Consider the following 16,496-nt stretch of genomic DNA (forward strand, 5'->3'; position numbering starts at 1 on the left):
ACGTGCAGATTTTCTACTTCTCCAAGTGAAACCAGGAGACAGATCTTGGCTCCTGCTGGTTGTGATCTGCAATGTTTATTTGACCCCCCAAAAAAGGCATTTTCATGCAGAATCTTTTGGTTCATAAAAGAAGTTGTTTCCCAGCAGCCACCTGACAACCCTCCCCCCTAAACCAAGAAATAAAGTGACCCAGGAGTTAGCAAAATAAAATGAACCGTCCAACTCCGACAAAGAAAAGTGGTTCCTATCATTCGGTACAATATGGAAAAATTTGGCAAATAGAGCTGATGTGCAGTTCCCATCTCTCAAGTGCTACGGAGCTGGCTCCAGTCTCCAGCCCTCCGGCTGTCTGTCTGGGGGACAGACGTACGTCCTTGTGCTGCAGGACCTGGGGACTCTCCAGGGGATCCAAGCCAGGTGGGCGAGAGCTGCCGCATCAGTATTTTTAACTGGGCGATATAAATATAAAACATCTATACAAATGGGTTCTTTGTACAGAAAATATCATCTCACAAGGCACTGGGGTGACGACTGCTGCCGCTGAGCATCAGAGTGGGAAGAAGGAGGGGAAGAAGGGACCGGAGAAGTCCTGGTGCTGCCATCCAAGAGGGATTTCACCCCACCGCTGCCCCCAGACGCCCCGGGAGCTGTTTTTCCCAGCCGGATGGTGCTTTTCCTTGGTGGGGGTGGTGTGACCCCGCGGGGGATCCGGTCTCCTTGGGATGGCCTGGGGCTGGGGTTGGCCTGGAGGGAGGTGCATAGATCGGCCAGGGGCTGGGGCTGCTCTGCCCGACGCTCCGCTCCCTCTTCAGGCCAGCAGCCCCAGCCGGGTCACCTTGGCCGAGAGGAAGGAGTGGATGATGAAGACGATGGTTTTGGGGCAGGAGTGAAGGTCCAATTGCTGCAAGAAAGGAACGGCGGGATGTTTGCAACGGGGAGGGCTGTTCCTGGAGCAGCCAGCTTTCTGCTTGCAGAGGGGAGGGCAGGGACCACCCAGAGCCCCCCAGACCCCACCACAGCCTTACTGGGGCCCTGGGAAGGGCTGCGCACCGCGGGGGCTGCGTGCGGCCAGGGGTGGGTGAGCGCGCCATGCCGCACCCCTGTGTGCCAGGCAGGATGGGTGACGTGCGCAGGGCGGGTGCTGTGCGCAGGGTGGGTGCTCTGCTCCCCCTCTCCCCCCGGGGCCGGTGGCAGCACGGGTGGGGAGCGGCGAGGGTAAAGCCAACTCACGATCTCTCCCTCTGGGCCACCGAAGTCCAGGTAGAGCATCTTGGTGCCGTCATCGGAGGACATCTGCAGCTTCTCGAAGGGCTGCTGGAGCAGGATGGTCTTGCTGAGCCCGGGCTCGGTGGTGGAGATGGTGAAGCCCTTGTCGATGTGGACGGACAGGGTGCAGTCCTGCCCCTTCCATGTGCAGGCTGGGGACGGGGACAGGGGTGAGACGGCGGCCGCCCGCCCCGCCGCCCGGGCCCCCCCAGCTCCCCGCTGACCTGCCGAGACCTCCTGGACCAGCTCGGCGGCCCCGTGGGTGCCGTCCACCAGCAGGCGGGTCCACAGCGCCAGGTCGCGGGGGCTCTCCAGGCTGAAGAGGTGGGTCTGCACGCCCAGCCGGGTGCCGGTGCGCAGCGCGAACGACAGCTCCGCCTCGTACAGCGCCGAGCCCTTGGCCGGCCCCGAGTGCACCAGCCTGCGGCACCGCCGCGCCTCAGCACCGCGCCGCCCCGCTCCGCGCCCCAGCACCGCTCCGCGCCTCAGCACCGCGCCGCCCCGCTCCGCGCCCCGCTCCGCGCCTCAGCACCGCCCCGCACCGCTCCGCGCCTGCAGCACCGCTCCGCGCCGCGCCCCGCACCGCGCCTCAGCCCGGCTCCGCGCCTCAGCCCCGCGCCGCGCCGCGCCCCGCCCCTCAGCACCGCCCCGCACCGCGGTGGTGGCTGCGCGGCGGGGCCGGCAGGGGGCGCTGCAGCCCCGCGGATGCGCCCCCGCGCACAGCCCGCCCCTGCCGCGGCCGGACCCGCCGGAGAGGGGTCCCGCGCCCGGACCCCCGGCCCTGACAGCCTGACACCGCCCCGGACACTGCCACCGCCCCGGGACACTGCCACCAGCCCTGGACACTGCCACCGCCCCGGGACACTGCCACCAGCCCTGGACACTGCCACCAGCCCTGGACACTGCCACCGCCCCGGGACACTGCCACCAGCCCTGGACACTGCCACCAGCCCTGGACACTGCCACCGCCCCGGACACTGCCACCAGCCCCCCTGTCTGCCACCAGCCCCAGGGCTCTGCTATTATCCCCACTGCTCTGCCATCATCTCAGGGCCCTGCCACCACCCAGGGACTCTGCCCTGACTCCTGGACACTGCCGCCACCCCCAGACACTGCCATCATCCCCAGGCCTCTGTCCTGACCCCCAGCCCCCACCACCACCCTGGGGCTCTGCCACCACCCTGGGGCTCTGCCCTGACCCCCAGCCCCTGCCACCACCCCTGGACACTGCCACCACCCTGTCCCCCACGCAGGGCAGGAGGGTGCTGGGCCCGTCGCCCCTACCTGGTGGCAATGAGGGGGTAGCTGTGCGCGGGCTTGCCCAGGGCGTCGCGGCTCTGCGGCAGGCTGCCGTACAGCAGCAGCTCCTTCTCGGTGAGGACAGCCAAGAGGTTCCTGGTGCCGGTGCTGGGGAGCTGCGAGGGGAGGGGGTCAGGGCCACCAGCAGCACGGTGGTGAGGGGCAGCAGGGGACATGGGGGTACCTGCTCAGTCAGCCAGCCCACGTGCTTGATGTCCCGTCCGGCCACCGTGCCGGCACCCGCCAGCTGGGCTCGCAGCTCCTCCTTCACCCGCGGCAGCAGCGCGCCCGCGTTGGCCTGGATGGCGCTGAGCCATGACTGCGCCGTGGCCTCGTCCTTCGCCCGCAGGAAGAGGGCAACGCGTCCGTCCGCCGAGCACACCTCCAGGTACCTGCAGGGACACGGCCCCACTGGGTCCCTGCCAGCCCTCAACGCCCCAGGGCACCGCGGTGGCATCGCCAGCCCCCGGCACCGTGCCCTGACCTGTGCTCCGGGTCGGCGGGGAGGCACTTGCGGGACACGTAGCACATCTTCAGAGGCACGGTCCTGCCCTCCCGGAGCTCCCGAGAGGGTAGGAGGGGGGACGACCGCTTCTGCAGGGCAGCGGGAGAGGGGTCCCAGCTGACCGTTGCTCCCGCGGAGGAGTTCTTGAAGTATGGGGAGATCTCCTTCATGTACTTCACTGGAAGAGAGGCAGCACCCAGCTGAGAGCACAGCAGGGGCCATGGCAGCCTCATCCTGCCCACCAGCACCCATCTGCCCCCCCGAAACTCTTTGCACTCTCCCCGCACTGGAGCCGGTACCTCCTTTGCTACCTCCCCAGAGCCGTCAGCCATGAGTGCTGCAGCAGGTCCTCTGCCCAGCATCCCTGCGGGTGCGGGGAGGGGATGGCACTGGTGGGCAAGGTTGTACCAGAGGGTGACATGAGACCTAGGATCCTCCCAGTGCCTCTGCCCCACCACCCCAGCCAGGGGAGCCCCCTGGGAGAGGTAAAAATGGCCTTCTCTCCCTTTTTTCTTTCCTTTAACTCAGATCAGTTCACAGATCCAACTCTGATCGGGTCCCCAGGGCGGCACATGGAGGCAAGGGGCGGGGAATGGGCAAGAGTCCCAGGCCAAAATTACACAGTCCAAACTGTGCTGGTACAGCCAGTCCCACCGCCAACTGGGAACAACAGCTCTCAAATACCATGGCTTTGCCCCAGGAAAAGCCTCAAACTGCGTGCTCACAGCTCGCATAGCCCTGCCCCGTGAGTTATAAACCAGGGGCAAGTACCAGCTTTCAGTCCCCAGCGAGGCTGGCTCCGGAGCCAGAGCCCTCAGAGCTGTGCTGGGACGACAGCGGGCTCCCGAGGTTCAGGGGAAGGGGGAGATGAAAGTCACCATGAATTGACGGGGCCCCGCAGCTGCATCCTGAAAATTAGGTCGGCAGCACCAGCCAAAAAGCTTTGACTGAGCAGGGGAGGATGCCCCGCACGCCGCAGCCTAGTGGGACCAGTGGTGGCCCTGCCCTGGGAACGGCGTGGGACCAGCTGGTGGCTCCGGGGAAGGGCTTCCCTTTGGCGGCGCTTGGGGAAAGGACCATGGGACAGACACATGCCTGCTGCCACATCCCCAGCCATCACTGATGGTTTCACTCCAGGTCCAAGTCAGCGGCGTGGGTGGCAGGAGGGGGACACGAGCTTGGCTTTGCAGCCAACTCTTGTAGGTGGCTGGTCGGTGGACCAGCTCCATCGCTGCAGCAAAGCCGCGGCAGCCTGATTTTGTGCCAGAAAAAAGCCTTTTTCCCACCAAGAGAGAGTCTGCAGGCAGAGCTTACCGTCCCCATCTGCCCACCACCACCCATCTTCCCCTTCGTTCCTATCCCAGCGAGCTCCCCAAAACCCCGGAATCCTGAGATCCCGCAGACGAGCAGCGGCGGGGCATGGCGGGGAGGCAGAGCCCCGCGGGGTGCCCCGCTCTGCCCAGCCCCAGCAGGACACAGCTATAAATGGCTGTGACGCCGCTGCGGCACATGGGTCGGGTTACCCCGCACAGTGGCTGGGGCCAAGGAGGCGGCGTGGGGCCACCAGCCTCGTGCCCTGCACCTCCCGTTATAAATAGCCACCACGTTCCCACAGGCATTTGAGCTGGGCTGGATTTTACCCCAAGTCATTAATCTTGGCAGCGGGGACCGGCCATTACCCCGGTGCCTGGGAACTAATTGGAGTTCAGAAAGATATCATTCAGCTGCTGAAACCCAAGCAGCGTCCCCGCACCAGCCTGTGGCTCCCCGGGCACGCGGAGGACGTCACTGGCATTAGCTGTGCGATGGTGGGGTCACGTCCCGACGGAGCAGAGGAGAGGAGCAGTGCCTGGCCCAGGACAGGGCACAGAGAATTCAGCAATGGCCAGCATGTGTGCCTCTCTGGCACGTGGCTTTAAGGAGGATTTAAGGCTGGTGACGAAGCACCGATGGGTTCCCGCAGCACGGGGGGATGCTGAGCCGGCGCAGGGAGCCAGGATGCGATGGGAGCTGCAGTACTCCCCGGGGAGCTGCACGCCCAGGCCCGGGCCACTGTCCCATGGGAGCTGCTGTCTCCTCTGACAGCAGCAGGCTGCATTTCAGACACACGGCACGGCCAGGGGACACAGTGCGACAGTGCCATCCCCAGCCCGCTCTGCAGCGGCAGCCACTGCACGCCTGCCCGTCCCTGCAAAGCAAAAACAAAGCCGTGGAGTTTTCCCAGCACAGGCTTTTTATAGTGGATTGACTTACACTTCTGCCAGTCCCTTCATTGCAGCGGAATCGCCTGGTATTGAATGGAGTAATTAATTACACCCACTTCATTAAAGCAAACGACTCGGACCATATTATTCATCATCTCTGCTACTGGTAACTCTAATTCTTGTACTGGTGTTTTGTTTTTTTTTAATTAACACCTTGCAGTGCTGGGGCTCCCAGGCTGGCTGCCCTCTTCTTGGTTGCCAGCATCCCTCCAAAAATCACTCAGCAGAAATACTCCACCTCCAGCCGGCAAAGAGCCCTCTCGGTGGCTGCTGGGCAAATCCACGTGGTCCCCAAAGCCACGCGGGCTCTCTGCTCCCCCAGGGAGTCGGCCTGTCCCACTGAGCTTCTCTGGCACACAGGAGAGGGGACAAATAGGACCTCTAGCCGCTCAGGGGTTTGCACTGAATAACACTGTATTTTAGGTTGTGAGGGAACAGCGAAAGTCTCTGGGGAGGCCACGTGTGAGCAGCTGCTTGTGGCATCGCCGGAGCATCGCATGCACCTCGAACCCCGCAGTGAGCTGCATCAAGGACACGTTTAACCGAAGGCCCTAGGTCTGCCCTGCTCTTCTGTCTCTGTTGCAGTTGTTTTTTTTCTCCTCAGCACTCCAGAAAGGGGAAAAACCATCAAAATCCCTTGGTTTTACTTCTTAGGTAACAGATCCTCCCCCTCCACAAGCCCATCCCTCCCAAGGATGGGGAACAAACCCGAACCAAGCATTGCTGCGCCCTCAATCCTGAGTCACCACGACCTGCCCCACGCGCACGCTCGTGGCTCAGCACCGCCCGAAGCCAAGCTCCTGACCCCAGAGGGCTTTGCAAGGAGCCACAAACCTTCCTCCAGCCGGGAAAGCAGCCCCAGCCACACGGACACCAGCAGCAGGCTCGAGAGCATCCACCTGCTGCTCGGGCCACCAGCCGGGTGCTGGCACGCTCTGCTTCAGCCCGGAGATCATGGCACGAATTCATGGCGGAGAGGTTTAAGCCTGCGCTGCCAGTCAGGGGTTGGATGGGTCCCACTGTTCCCCTCGCCCCGAGAGCTTTCCAGCAGCATCCGTACGGCGCTGTGAGTCAAAAAGGTCCAACCGTATGGGTGGCCATCACATCAGGAAGGGTTCCGAGAGGTGCTGGAGATCTAGCGCTAAGGAGACGCTAAGCCCATCTCCAGCTGGTCCCTCTCTGCCTCAGGACTAACGATGCAAAATTAACACATGAAATCAGGGGGATCAGCAAACACACATCCCACAGAGACACTCTGAAAGGACCTGTAAACTTCAAGCGACGCTGTGATGTGCTTCCAAAATGCTCAACACAGGCGCTGCCACAGCCACCCTGTCCTGCATCCCACCCAGGGACCGTCCCCTGCCCCCGGCTCCGAGCACGAACAAGGCAGCAGCTGCTGGTCCCAGCTGCCTCAACTCCAACCCTTCTACCCCAGGGAGGAAGACGCCATGGGATGCTGCAGGGCGGGGGTGCCACCACTGTCCCTCCTGGCCCAGGACCCTGTCCCAGTCCTCAGCGCCAAATGCCATGCCCCAGCTCTTTCCTAAATATTCACCTGTGCTGCACGGCCAGCGGTGACCCATGGGCTGAGTGATCCCAGGGAGATCATGGGACAACTCTCCATGTTTCCATGGAAGGAGAAACATCCTCAGAGAACTCCCAAGGGAAGTAAAGCTTCAGGGCAGCGAGGTGCGGAGGAGGCAGGAGGATGTGGACCCTCAGTGCCTCTCTGCATCATCCTAGGGCAGGTCCAAAGCCTCTGTTCCTGCTTTGGTTCGTCACCACGTTTAAACCATAAGAGCACACACAGCGTTGCCGAGGGCAAAGCCCAGGTGCTCAGACCCCGAGGACCATCACATCTGCCAGAAGACATTCACTTCAGTGTCCCACGAAGGGCTGGAGACCACCTCAGGGCTTTCTCTCCTGAAGCCCTCCTGAGCCCCGAGGGGTGGCAGCGACAGGGAACCGCACAAATCCTGGCTGCCACCGCCCGCCTCCCCTCGAAACCCCCTTCCGCTCTGCATCGTGTGTTACTTACCCCAGGGTCACCTAAATTTTGTGGGTATTTCACATTTCACACCATGCACATCTCCACCCTCTGCGACTTCTGGGCTTCCCACAGTTAGGGCAATCAGCCCGCTGGAGCCAGGCATCCCCAGCGCTACGCTCTGCCGGCACCACTTAGCTTTTCTCAATTTCAAGCTTCCAAGTTATTACTTGGCCGAGCGAGTCCTGGAGAGCTGCAACAGCCCCCGGAGCTCCCCTGCAGCCAACAAGCCCCGGGCTGCCATGGAGGCGAGACGCCTGCGGCCACCCCAGCTCCTCCTCCCCACTGCTCCCAGTTCTCCCTGTGACAATACGGCACGGGGCCTCCCGGGAAAACCACTCCTGGCACCGAAGCCCTTCCCAGGGCAGCTGGAAGGACGTTTACCAGCCTTTCCCCCAACGTGGAGGGTCTCTGGATACCAGGCAAAAAAAACCAGGGAAAAATAAGGTAAGGGAGAGCAACTCTCCCCAAAATGACAATGTAATATAAATACAGTCAAACTCCTCCCGCAAATATCAAGAGAGTAGTTTGGCACATCCAAAAAAAAAATCTTGGCAGGACACGCCGAGAGGTATCTGCGTGTCCTCATGCCCAGCCAGCAACGACACCCAGGAGCCAGAAGCCAAGCTGAGCAGCCCAGGCTGAGGTCTGGCACGTGGAGCCACTGCTGATACTTGGATTAAAACATGTCACCTCCCAGCTCTGCCATTTTGGAGACTCACCCCAACTCACCGTCCCAACCCGCAGACGCAGTAACCGTAAGGGAAGTCAGAGTCGCCCCTGGCAGCGCACGGGGACCAGAAAGGGCCTGCCTGATGTTAAGGCCATCGTGTCGCTTTTCACCAAGCCCTGGAGCGAGCCCAAGCAGGAGAAGGGAGCAGGGAAGCCGCCCCTTTGCCACCCTTCAGGCACTTTATGGCCACCTTCTGCCCCCCAGCCCTGCCACCCCTCTCCAGGGCAGGGCGCTCAGCCGGCCGGCTCCTGGAGAGCCATCAGGGTGGCAGGTATGAGGCAGGGGACACCTCGTCCCCAGGCAGGGCCATCACCTCCGCAGGGCAGTGACAGCCCGACCGGGACCATGCCGCGGTGCCAGCCCCACCATCCTCCACGGGCAGGGCTGTACCGCGCCAGCAAGCCAAAACAGGGAGGAGATGGAGCGCACCATGTGTGTACCCAACGTCCGCAATCGGAGGAGAAGCAGAGACCCCTGCCCCGCTCCGGCTGTTGCCTGCAACACCCCTGAGCAACACCGTGCCGCGGGAGCCCGACAGCATCAGCTACAAACTAATCAAAAAGCCTCCAGCACGTCATGGTGGGAGCCAGCCCAGCCCCGCTCTCCTCTCAAGGGTACCTGCTGGGAGCTTTAATTAATTAAGAAGCCCAGCGGGTCGTACCTGAGCTCAGCGAGCCACAGCAAAGGCCCTGCCTGCAGCTGCCTCCTGGGAGGGCAACCCAGCAGCACCCGGCTCCCCAGGGGGATGGAGGAGGAGAAGGAGGAGGTGGTCCAGGGAGAGCTGTTGTTCTCTACAGAAAGGGCAGCTCATCTCCACCTCCCGCAGGACCTCTAGCAGAAAGGAAACCCACGCCAAAGTAAAGGATGAAAAGAAAATAACAGAGAGAGGGTGGTCCGAGAACAGTGGCTACGGGGAGGAATTTTGCCGACTCCCAGAGAAAGAGGCTCTTGTATTTCTCTTTGGTCAAAAAAAAAACAACCCAACCCCACCAACAACCCTATCTGCTCCCAGCAGCTGTGCAGAGCAGCACATTCCTCCGGCTGAACCGTGGTCCTGCGGCTCCCAGGAGAGGAGGAACCCACAGCAGAAAGGGCTGAGCGAAGCTAAAAATGAAAATCTGGAGCTGAGACAATCTGGGGAAGGCGCAGGAAAGCAAGAGCCACGGCGGTCGCTGGCAGCAGAAGACACAGAGCTCTTCTTTGTCCAGGGAGAGCCCAGAGCGCTGCTCCTAAAGAAAACCTCCCTTTGGGATCCGCAGTGCTACAACCGTACTGGGAAGGGTCTCCGGTGCCGAGACGCTCCCGGTTAGCTGGGATGGCCCAGGGGGCTGGTCAGCGGTGAGGGAAGGGGAAGAGTCCCATCCTGGGGGACAGACCCTGGGTGCTCACCCCTGCCTGGCCGAGCTGGCAGAGGATGGGCAAGAGTGAACAGATGTGATGTGAAACGTAACGGGAGGAAAGTGGGGTCCCTCCTCCCACAGTCCCAGCCCACCAGTCCTCACCCACTCCCCAAGCAGGGTTCAGGGGGCTCCTACGGCCTGCCAGCCCCCACGGGGCTGGGAGACACCAAGGACCGGCCGCCCGGTACCAAGAGGGAGCCCATTCCCAGGGGACTGGCTTCAGTCTCCCCTGGGACGGCGAGGGCTGCGATCCCTGGGATGTTCGTAGCCTCAGCTGCCAGATCTGGGGGTCCGCGGTTGGGGTTCAGCTGCTGGACACCCCCCGGGGGGCAGCTCCTGCGGCTGTGCTCCGGAGCTGGCCCTGCCTGCACCCGGCACCCTGCTCCTCCTGCCTGCCCAAAATCCACCCCAGCAAACCAAAAGGTGCCCAGCAAGGAGCGGGGTGCCAGTGTACCCCCTCCCGGCTGGCGTAAGCCTGCAGAGCCGCACAGCCCCGCTCCAGCCAAGGATGTGGGTTTAAATGAAATTCACAGGAAAAGCAGAAAGTTTTCCACGGCCCCAGGAACGGCAGACCTCAGGGTGACACCACACGATAGAAGAGTCGCAAACCCCATAAACCCGCCCCACGCCTCCCATCGCTGCCTGCCCGCCGTCCCGCAGCGGGGAGATGGAGCCGCTGGGCATCGAGCAGTGGCACGTGCTTCTCCCTCTCTGGAGGGAGATCCCAGCAGTTACCTCCAGCTCTCCGGATGAGCTGATAAACCAGTCTGCACATGCTGTTTTGAAGGAGTACGCAAATGCGTGTGCAGATGATGTGCCACCCCCATGCTCCCAGCACATCCCCGGGAAAAACAGGGATCAGCCCCCCAGAAGCAGGAGGACCCTCGTCCCCCCTCACATCCTCATCTCCTACCTTCCAAGACCACCTCCTTGCCTGTCTTCTTCAATGCCTGCACCGCCTCGTCGTGCGTCGCCTCGGACAGGTCAGTCCCATTGACGGAGAGGATGGCGTCCCCCACGTACAGCGCCTCGGTCTGATCCGCCGCCAGCCCCTTAAATATCTTGGAGATCAAGATGGGCATTTTATTCTCTCGGCCACCTTGAAACAGAAGAGAAACGAAGCGGTTGTAGCTGTTGGAGCACATGGAGGAGCAGGTGGGGAGGGGGATGCTCAGGTACCCGCCGGCCCCAGGGAGGCTGAGCCCTGCCGTGCCGGGATATCCTGCTGCCCCATTTCCTCGGATGCCCCTGGCACGCTCGTAACAACCACAGTAGCCAAAATACCACAAGGCTTTACAGCAGACGAAGATGATTGCTCCAAAACCACTCCAAATGGTCGCAGATTTCCTTGCAGAGCAAACACATACCCTGGCCATCTCCCCATCGATTTTGGCAGGAAAGCACGTCTTTATTTGCATTATTAATCGTGTGTGCTGAGCGACCATCCCTGCTCTGAGGACTTAATGATCTAAATAGATGAGACAACTGAACGTTTTTGAAGAGGCAAAAGAGCCAGAGAGAAGTGAACCAACCTGGCTGTTTGCTCCTCTCCACACAGTAGCCCTATTTACCTGCTGCTCCCCATTCTCCAGCCTAAAAGGATGCTATTCAAACCTCCCGGCAGCTCGAGGAGATCAATTTGCACATTAACTTTTGAACCCGCAGGGAGATCCGAGCAGCGTCGCTGCCTGCATGCCAGGGAGCCGCGGTGCAGCAGCTACTGCCGAGCGCCAGCCCGGGGAAGGAGCAGCCGGGGATCGGCAGCCCCCGACGTGCCCTGCACCCCAGGACGTCCTGTCCTGAGGAGCCTCCATGAGATGATCTCTCGTCCCGGAGGGAGTTGTTGAGCCCGGCCTGTTGTCACCACCCGCCCTGGGGCTGCTCCCAGCCAGTGCCACAGGCATTTCCTCGCTCAGACGCCTGCCAAGCCCCTTGGAGGGCTCCGGTTATCAGCTGTCAGAGGCCCCCGCGGGGGCTGCTCCGAGCTGCCGAGCCCGTCCTTACAGCCGCGGCTCCTCGCCCGGGCTGCCTGCACCGAGAGCCCCTGCCAGGGCCAGGAGCCTCCGCCAGCTCGGCTCCCCGCTGTCCTGCCAGCCGGGGCAAGGCCAGCCCAGCAGCTACGGCGCCCGTCCCCTTGCCACGTCCCAAGGCAGGACACCTCACCCGCACCCCGGTTTGCAGTGAAGCATCCCTGGGTGAAACGCGGCTGGCACACATTTTAACGGTGAAGTGTCAGCAGCCCGGGTGAGGAGGAGCGATGCCGTCCCCCAGCAGCGGTGGTGGCACCGGCAGGGATGCCCCACCGCCCGTAACAGCTTCTGGCTCCCTGTTTGGATGGCGACCACTCGGTTTCCACACACATCACTGCAAAAATAAAGTTTTAACTGAACCAAGTGACATTCCTCCTTTCCTGGGAGAGCCACAGAGCTAGCAATAACTTGGCAGCCAAGGGGTTGTTACGAAGGGGGCTTTATGCTTCCCCAAAGGAAGGGATGGCAGGCTCGGGCACCCAGCAGACACAGCCAGCAGCACCATTTCGACCCAGTCCCAGCACCCGGACATCCACATCGCAAAACCTCCCCACTTCCAGAGGGAGCCAGAGGCTGCGGCCGCGTCCCCTCCGAGCTGGGAGGAGAAGCCACGTCAGGAGGCGAGAGCCACCCTGCCGCTGCCCGCCAGGCTGCCGGGCCGCGGCCGGCCCTGCCCGCACACGGAGTTACGAACCCTCTCGCCCACGCACCGCGACGGCCCTTTGCCTGCCTGTTTGCTGCCTGTTTCGTTCTCCTTTCACGGAGTTTCCAACACGCTCGGAGCCGCGTCAAAAGCAAAGGCAGGCAGAAACGCCATCCCTGCCCCAAGAAGTTTCCAGCCTGAAGTTCAGGCGAGTCACCGAGGAGCGGGGCGGCTCGGGAGGGAAAACAGGGATTATAACACGGAGGCTTCCCGCTGCTCAGCTCTCCAGGAGCGGGCATCTCCAAGCCTGAGAGCGTTGGTTTAACGCCCCAGCTCTCCACGCCTGGAGATCTCCAAGGGCTTTACAATCGCTTCCTTCGTTTTGCCGACAGTGTAAAAGGGGCACTTCTCAGCGGAGGGGCACGGAGAGGACAAGGACCCGGCCGGCAGAGCCCTCCCTTTGGCTGCAAAAGGGCAGCTTTTGTGTAAGCGGGTGCCCTGCGCGCCCCGCCTGCCTCATGAGACAGCACCCGACCCCTGCGTGCAAAGGGGCAGCGGGAGCCCCCTCCAGCCCCCCAACGCCGGGGACCCCCGCTCCGGCCGGGGCACGGCAGGCAGGGGCTGGCCGGTCACTGCTGCACCCCAAAGCGCTGCTCTTTCCCTGCGCTGGGGATGTTTCGGGTCCCGTCACCGCCACGCGTCCCCCTCCTCGTCCTGCCCGAAGGCAGCAAGACCCGTGCAGACCCCGACCCCCGCCCCGGCCCCGCTCCCCCCGCGGGGTTTTATTCCAGGCGTGGGAGCGAGCTGCTGGAAAGGCGGCAGCAACAGGTCCCGGCGCCCGGTGCCTCCCCCCGGCCCCGGGACCCCCCCCCTCGCCCCGGCCCTCACCTTTGATGCTGATGCCGAGCCCCCCCACGTCCTGCTTGACGACGCGCACCGTGCGCCTGATGTTGGCGAGCGCCTCGGGCACGGCGCAGCCCGGCTCGCCGCCGTTCAGCTGCGCCGCCGGTGCCTCGCCGGGGCCGGCAGCGGGGCCGGGGCCGTCGGCCGGGCTCACCCCCAGCACGTCCTCGGCCAGGGTGAGGAGGACGCGGAGCCACTGCCCGCCGGGGCCGCGCAGCTCCAGCAGCCCGGTGCGCGGGGCGCGCCTGCCCGCCGCCATCTTCCGCGCCTGCCGCGCCGCCCCCGCCGCCCCGCTCCGCGCCGCTCCGCGCACCGCCCCGCGCACCGCCCCGCCGGGCCCCGGCCGGCCGGGTGCTCCCCGCTCCGGCCCGGGATGGGGCGGGGGGGGACGCGGGCCCCCGGTGCCGCTCGGTGCTCCCAGGTGCTCCCCGCTCCGGCCCGGGATGGGGCACGGGTGGGCACCCGGGTCCCCGGTGCCCCTCGGTGCTTGTCCCGGGTCTGGCCCCGGACACGCGGGGGTTCCCCGTGCGGGGCTGTGCCGCGGGAGGAGCAGCGGGAGCCGGGCAGGGGGCGGCTGACTCAGCCCTTCGTGTCCCCCCCGGCCACCACAGCCCCCGGCAGCCCCAGCCCCTCCCCTGCAGCCCGCTCCCGGCGTGGGGAGCCCAGCGCGGGCAGGGCCTGGCGGGCCAGCAGGAGCACCGGGCTGCAGGCCCGGGGCGTGAATCTGCAGGGCCGGGCGGGACGCGCGGGGAGCCCCGGGAGCTCCCCGCTCCCGCACCCCTGCCCGGCGGGGCCGCCCAGCCAGACCCTGCGGGGCCACCTCGGGGCGGGTGCTGCGTTACGGGCGTTTCCATGCCAGGCACCAGGTCCCCAAAACGCTTTCGGCTCCTTCAGGGGCTGGCAGCAGCGCGGGGGCAGGCGGTGGCTCTGGAGGCCCCGCCGGGCAGGGCAGGGCAGGGGCTGCCTGCGTCCAGCCCTGCAGCGAGGAGCTCCTGGGCAGGCAGTTTCTTTGCGGTGACCCCAGGGCAGGCACCTCCTCACAGCCCCGCTGGGCCTTAAACAGCAGCGAGGCAGGGAGAGATGGTGTTTACAGACACTCGGAAGAGCCTGTGTGGCTTTTCCCTTGCTTGTCCTGTTTCTTGAAAACAGGAGCGATATTTTGCTGTCTTTGGCAGACTGGCAGTTTTTTTCTGCAGCCCAGCGGCAGCAATTAGAAATAGAAAATACCCCTAGGAGTAGCAAATATTGGCACATCCCCTGTGCCCCTTGCACTTGTAGCACTTTGGGTGGCTCCAGAGGCCTCTGGGATGGGGCTACCGAGGTCCCTGAGCCTCTGCAAAACACAAGGATTTATAAGAATTCAGTAACGTTTACCACAGGCTGGGAAGGGGACAGAGCGAGGGGCTCTGGCCGCCCAGGGCAGGGGGGCTGCAGCGTGCGCTGCTCAGCACAGCCCTTCCCCGGCCGGGGGCCGCAGCCAGCCCTGAGCATCAGCCACGCACAGGGGAGAAAAATGCTCCCCGGGCTTCCTCCCACGCAGCAGCAGCTGTGGAATTTCTTGAGGTTGCAGCAGAGGAAACCCGGAAGGTTATTTCTTTACAAAACAGACAGTTCAAATATTCCTGATTTTCTTTTTGCTAAAAAGTCCAGGGATTGGCTTGAGTGATTTCTTGCCTTTGCGGGACAGTGCTAGTCGCTGTAGCGAGCACTTCTACACCTCCCCATCACCCACCCAAAGGTATTTCCCTGTGATCCCGTCCCCTGCACACCCCACGGGGCTGTCTGGGCCCCGCGCCGGCTGCCCATGATGCTCAGTTCGTGTACAGCAGAGGGCAATTTTGTCCTTTCATCCTCGAGTGGAGACAGGGCTCATTTTCCCTGGCCACCCGCTCTGGGAACACTCACTTTATTTGCCAGCCAGGCAGCTGAAATCAGCAATTTGTCCGGGTTTTTTTCCTTCCCAGCGCTGCTTTTGATATTTCCAGCCTTTAAGGCCATGTTCCCGTCTGAAGTGGCAGTGGGAACTCTAAATAGTGCTTTTAGTGCAGCCAAATGGCACCGTTTGGGTTGTCTTCTTTCATTTCTCAGCTCTGTGCCCAGCAGCATGGATGCTGAGAAGCACAGCCTGGATGCAAGGAAGCCATCCGGATGGTGTCAATGCCAGGCAGAGGGAGGACCCCTGCCTTTCCTTGTCCTGCTGCTGGGATGGAGAAAACACCACGGTCCCCGGAGCCAGGGCACGGTATGCCGAGTTCACCTCCCTCGGAGAAACAGACACGCAGGCGCCCGTGCAGCCCCTGTGCCGCTCCCTTTCCAGCAGCAGATTTGCCTAAATAAAAGCATCACTTATTTCCCCCAAGTCACCCACGTCCCTGCTGCGGGGCCGAGGGAGCTCTGAGTTTGCAGAGACGTTTGCCGCCCCCCATCCCCACCAAGAGATCTCCCTCCAGGCCCCGTGCAGACGGGCTTCGTTAGAAGACAGGTTTCATTAGCACAAAAATGCTGAGGCTGGGGAAAGCGGATGCGGGACATGAGGAATCACCCTCCTGGAGCTACGGGGGCTGCAGATACAACAGACCTGTTGGCCCAGCCGTGCTCGAGGACACCTAAAGCCATTGAGGTCATGGTAGAAGGCTCATCCCATGGCCACGGCTGCTGCACGGGCTGCGGGACCGCCTGCTCTCCCCTTCTTCAGCAATTATATTCCTTTGGCAATTGCATCAATTACTTTTGTGGGATGGAGACCCAAGGCGAGTATTGCAGGTGTTGGTTTCTTCTAATGCAGATTGGGAGCCCAAAGTGCCCTTAAGACCCTGGTCCCAAATGGGGAGGCGCAGCTGAGCAGGGGCTACGTCAGGAGGGGAGCAATGGGGCTCAGCAGACTGGTGCAGCATTGGGGGTCTTGGCTCCAGGCTTTAATCCAAGACAAAACCCATTTGCCGGCTCCTCTGCGTAGCTGGGTCAGGCGAGAGCTGTGGCCCGGGGTGGTTGGGCACTCCATGTTCTTGGGGGTCCTGGTGCCCCCCAAGCAGACGTGCTGCTGCTTTTGGGACTTTTGCACAGGCTTTGCTCCCCTGTTCAGGCTCTCAAGCCTGCTTTTGCTCAGGCTCCTTCAACTCCCAGCAATTCCTTCCTGTCCCAGGGCTGGGAGCCCAGCGCGTGGGGTGGTGCCAGCTCGATTTGACCCTCCGCAAGATATCATGAGCGTAATTCCCGTGCCGTGGTGCTGCAGGACGGACTGCGGGATGGGAGGGTGGGAATGAAGGCTCTGGCCAGGGCTGGCACGCGGGAGTGAGTCGCAGCTTCCAGGCATGCCAGTGGCGTTCGTCAGGGCTCCTGCTGAAGGGAAGCAGGCGGGGGGGGAGTTGCTTGAAAAATTGCTATTCACAGAAATAGAAACTTC

General features: G+C 62.8%; 1 protein-coding gene across 2 annotated transcripts; it reads right to left on the reverse strand.

The window, feature by feature from the left end:
• Nucleotides 1–236: 236 nt before the first annotated feature.
• Nucleotides 237–13,666, reverse strand: SNTA1 (syntrophin alpha 1). Of its 2 annotated transcripts, none has more exons than XM_072879291.1 (8): nt 13,079–13,666; nt 10,431–10,616; nt 3,050–3,248; nt 2,750–2,957; nt 2,551–2,681; nt 1,491–1,582; nt 1,231–1,418; nt 237–901 (listed from the first exon to the last, which is right to left on the reverse strand). In XM_072879291.1, exons 1-8 carry the CDS (start codon nt 13,350–13,352, stop codon nt 809–811), a joined length of 1,371 nt encoding a protein of 456 aa, XP_072735392.1. In that variant the 5' UTR covers nt 13,353–13,666; the 3' UTR covers nt 237–808. The 2 variants fall into 2 exon arrangements, with proteins under 2 accessions (XP_072735392.1, XP_072735391.1); XM_072879290.1 differs by having other exon boundaries at nt 1,491–1,687; nt 13,079–13,663.
• Between the last annotated feature and the right edge of the window lie 2,830 nt (nt 13,667–16,496).

This window comes from Ciconia boyciana, chromosome 14, assembly GCF_034638445.1.
Source record: "Ciconia boyciana chromosome 14, ASM3463844v1, whole genome shotgun sequence".
NCBI classification, from domain to species: Eukaryota; Metazoa; Chordata; class Aves; order Ciconiiformes; family Ciconiidae; genus Ciconia; species Ciconia boyciana.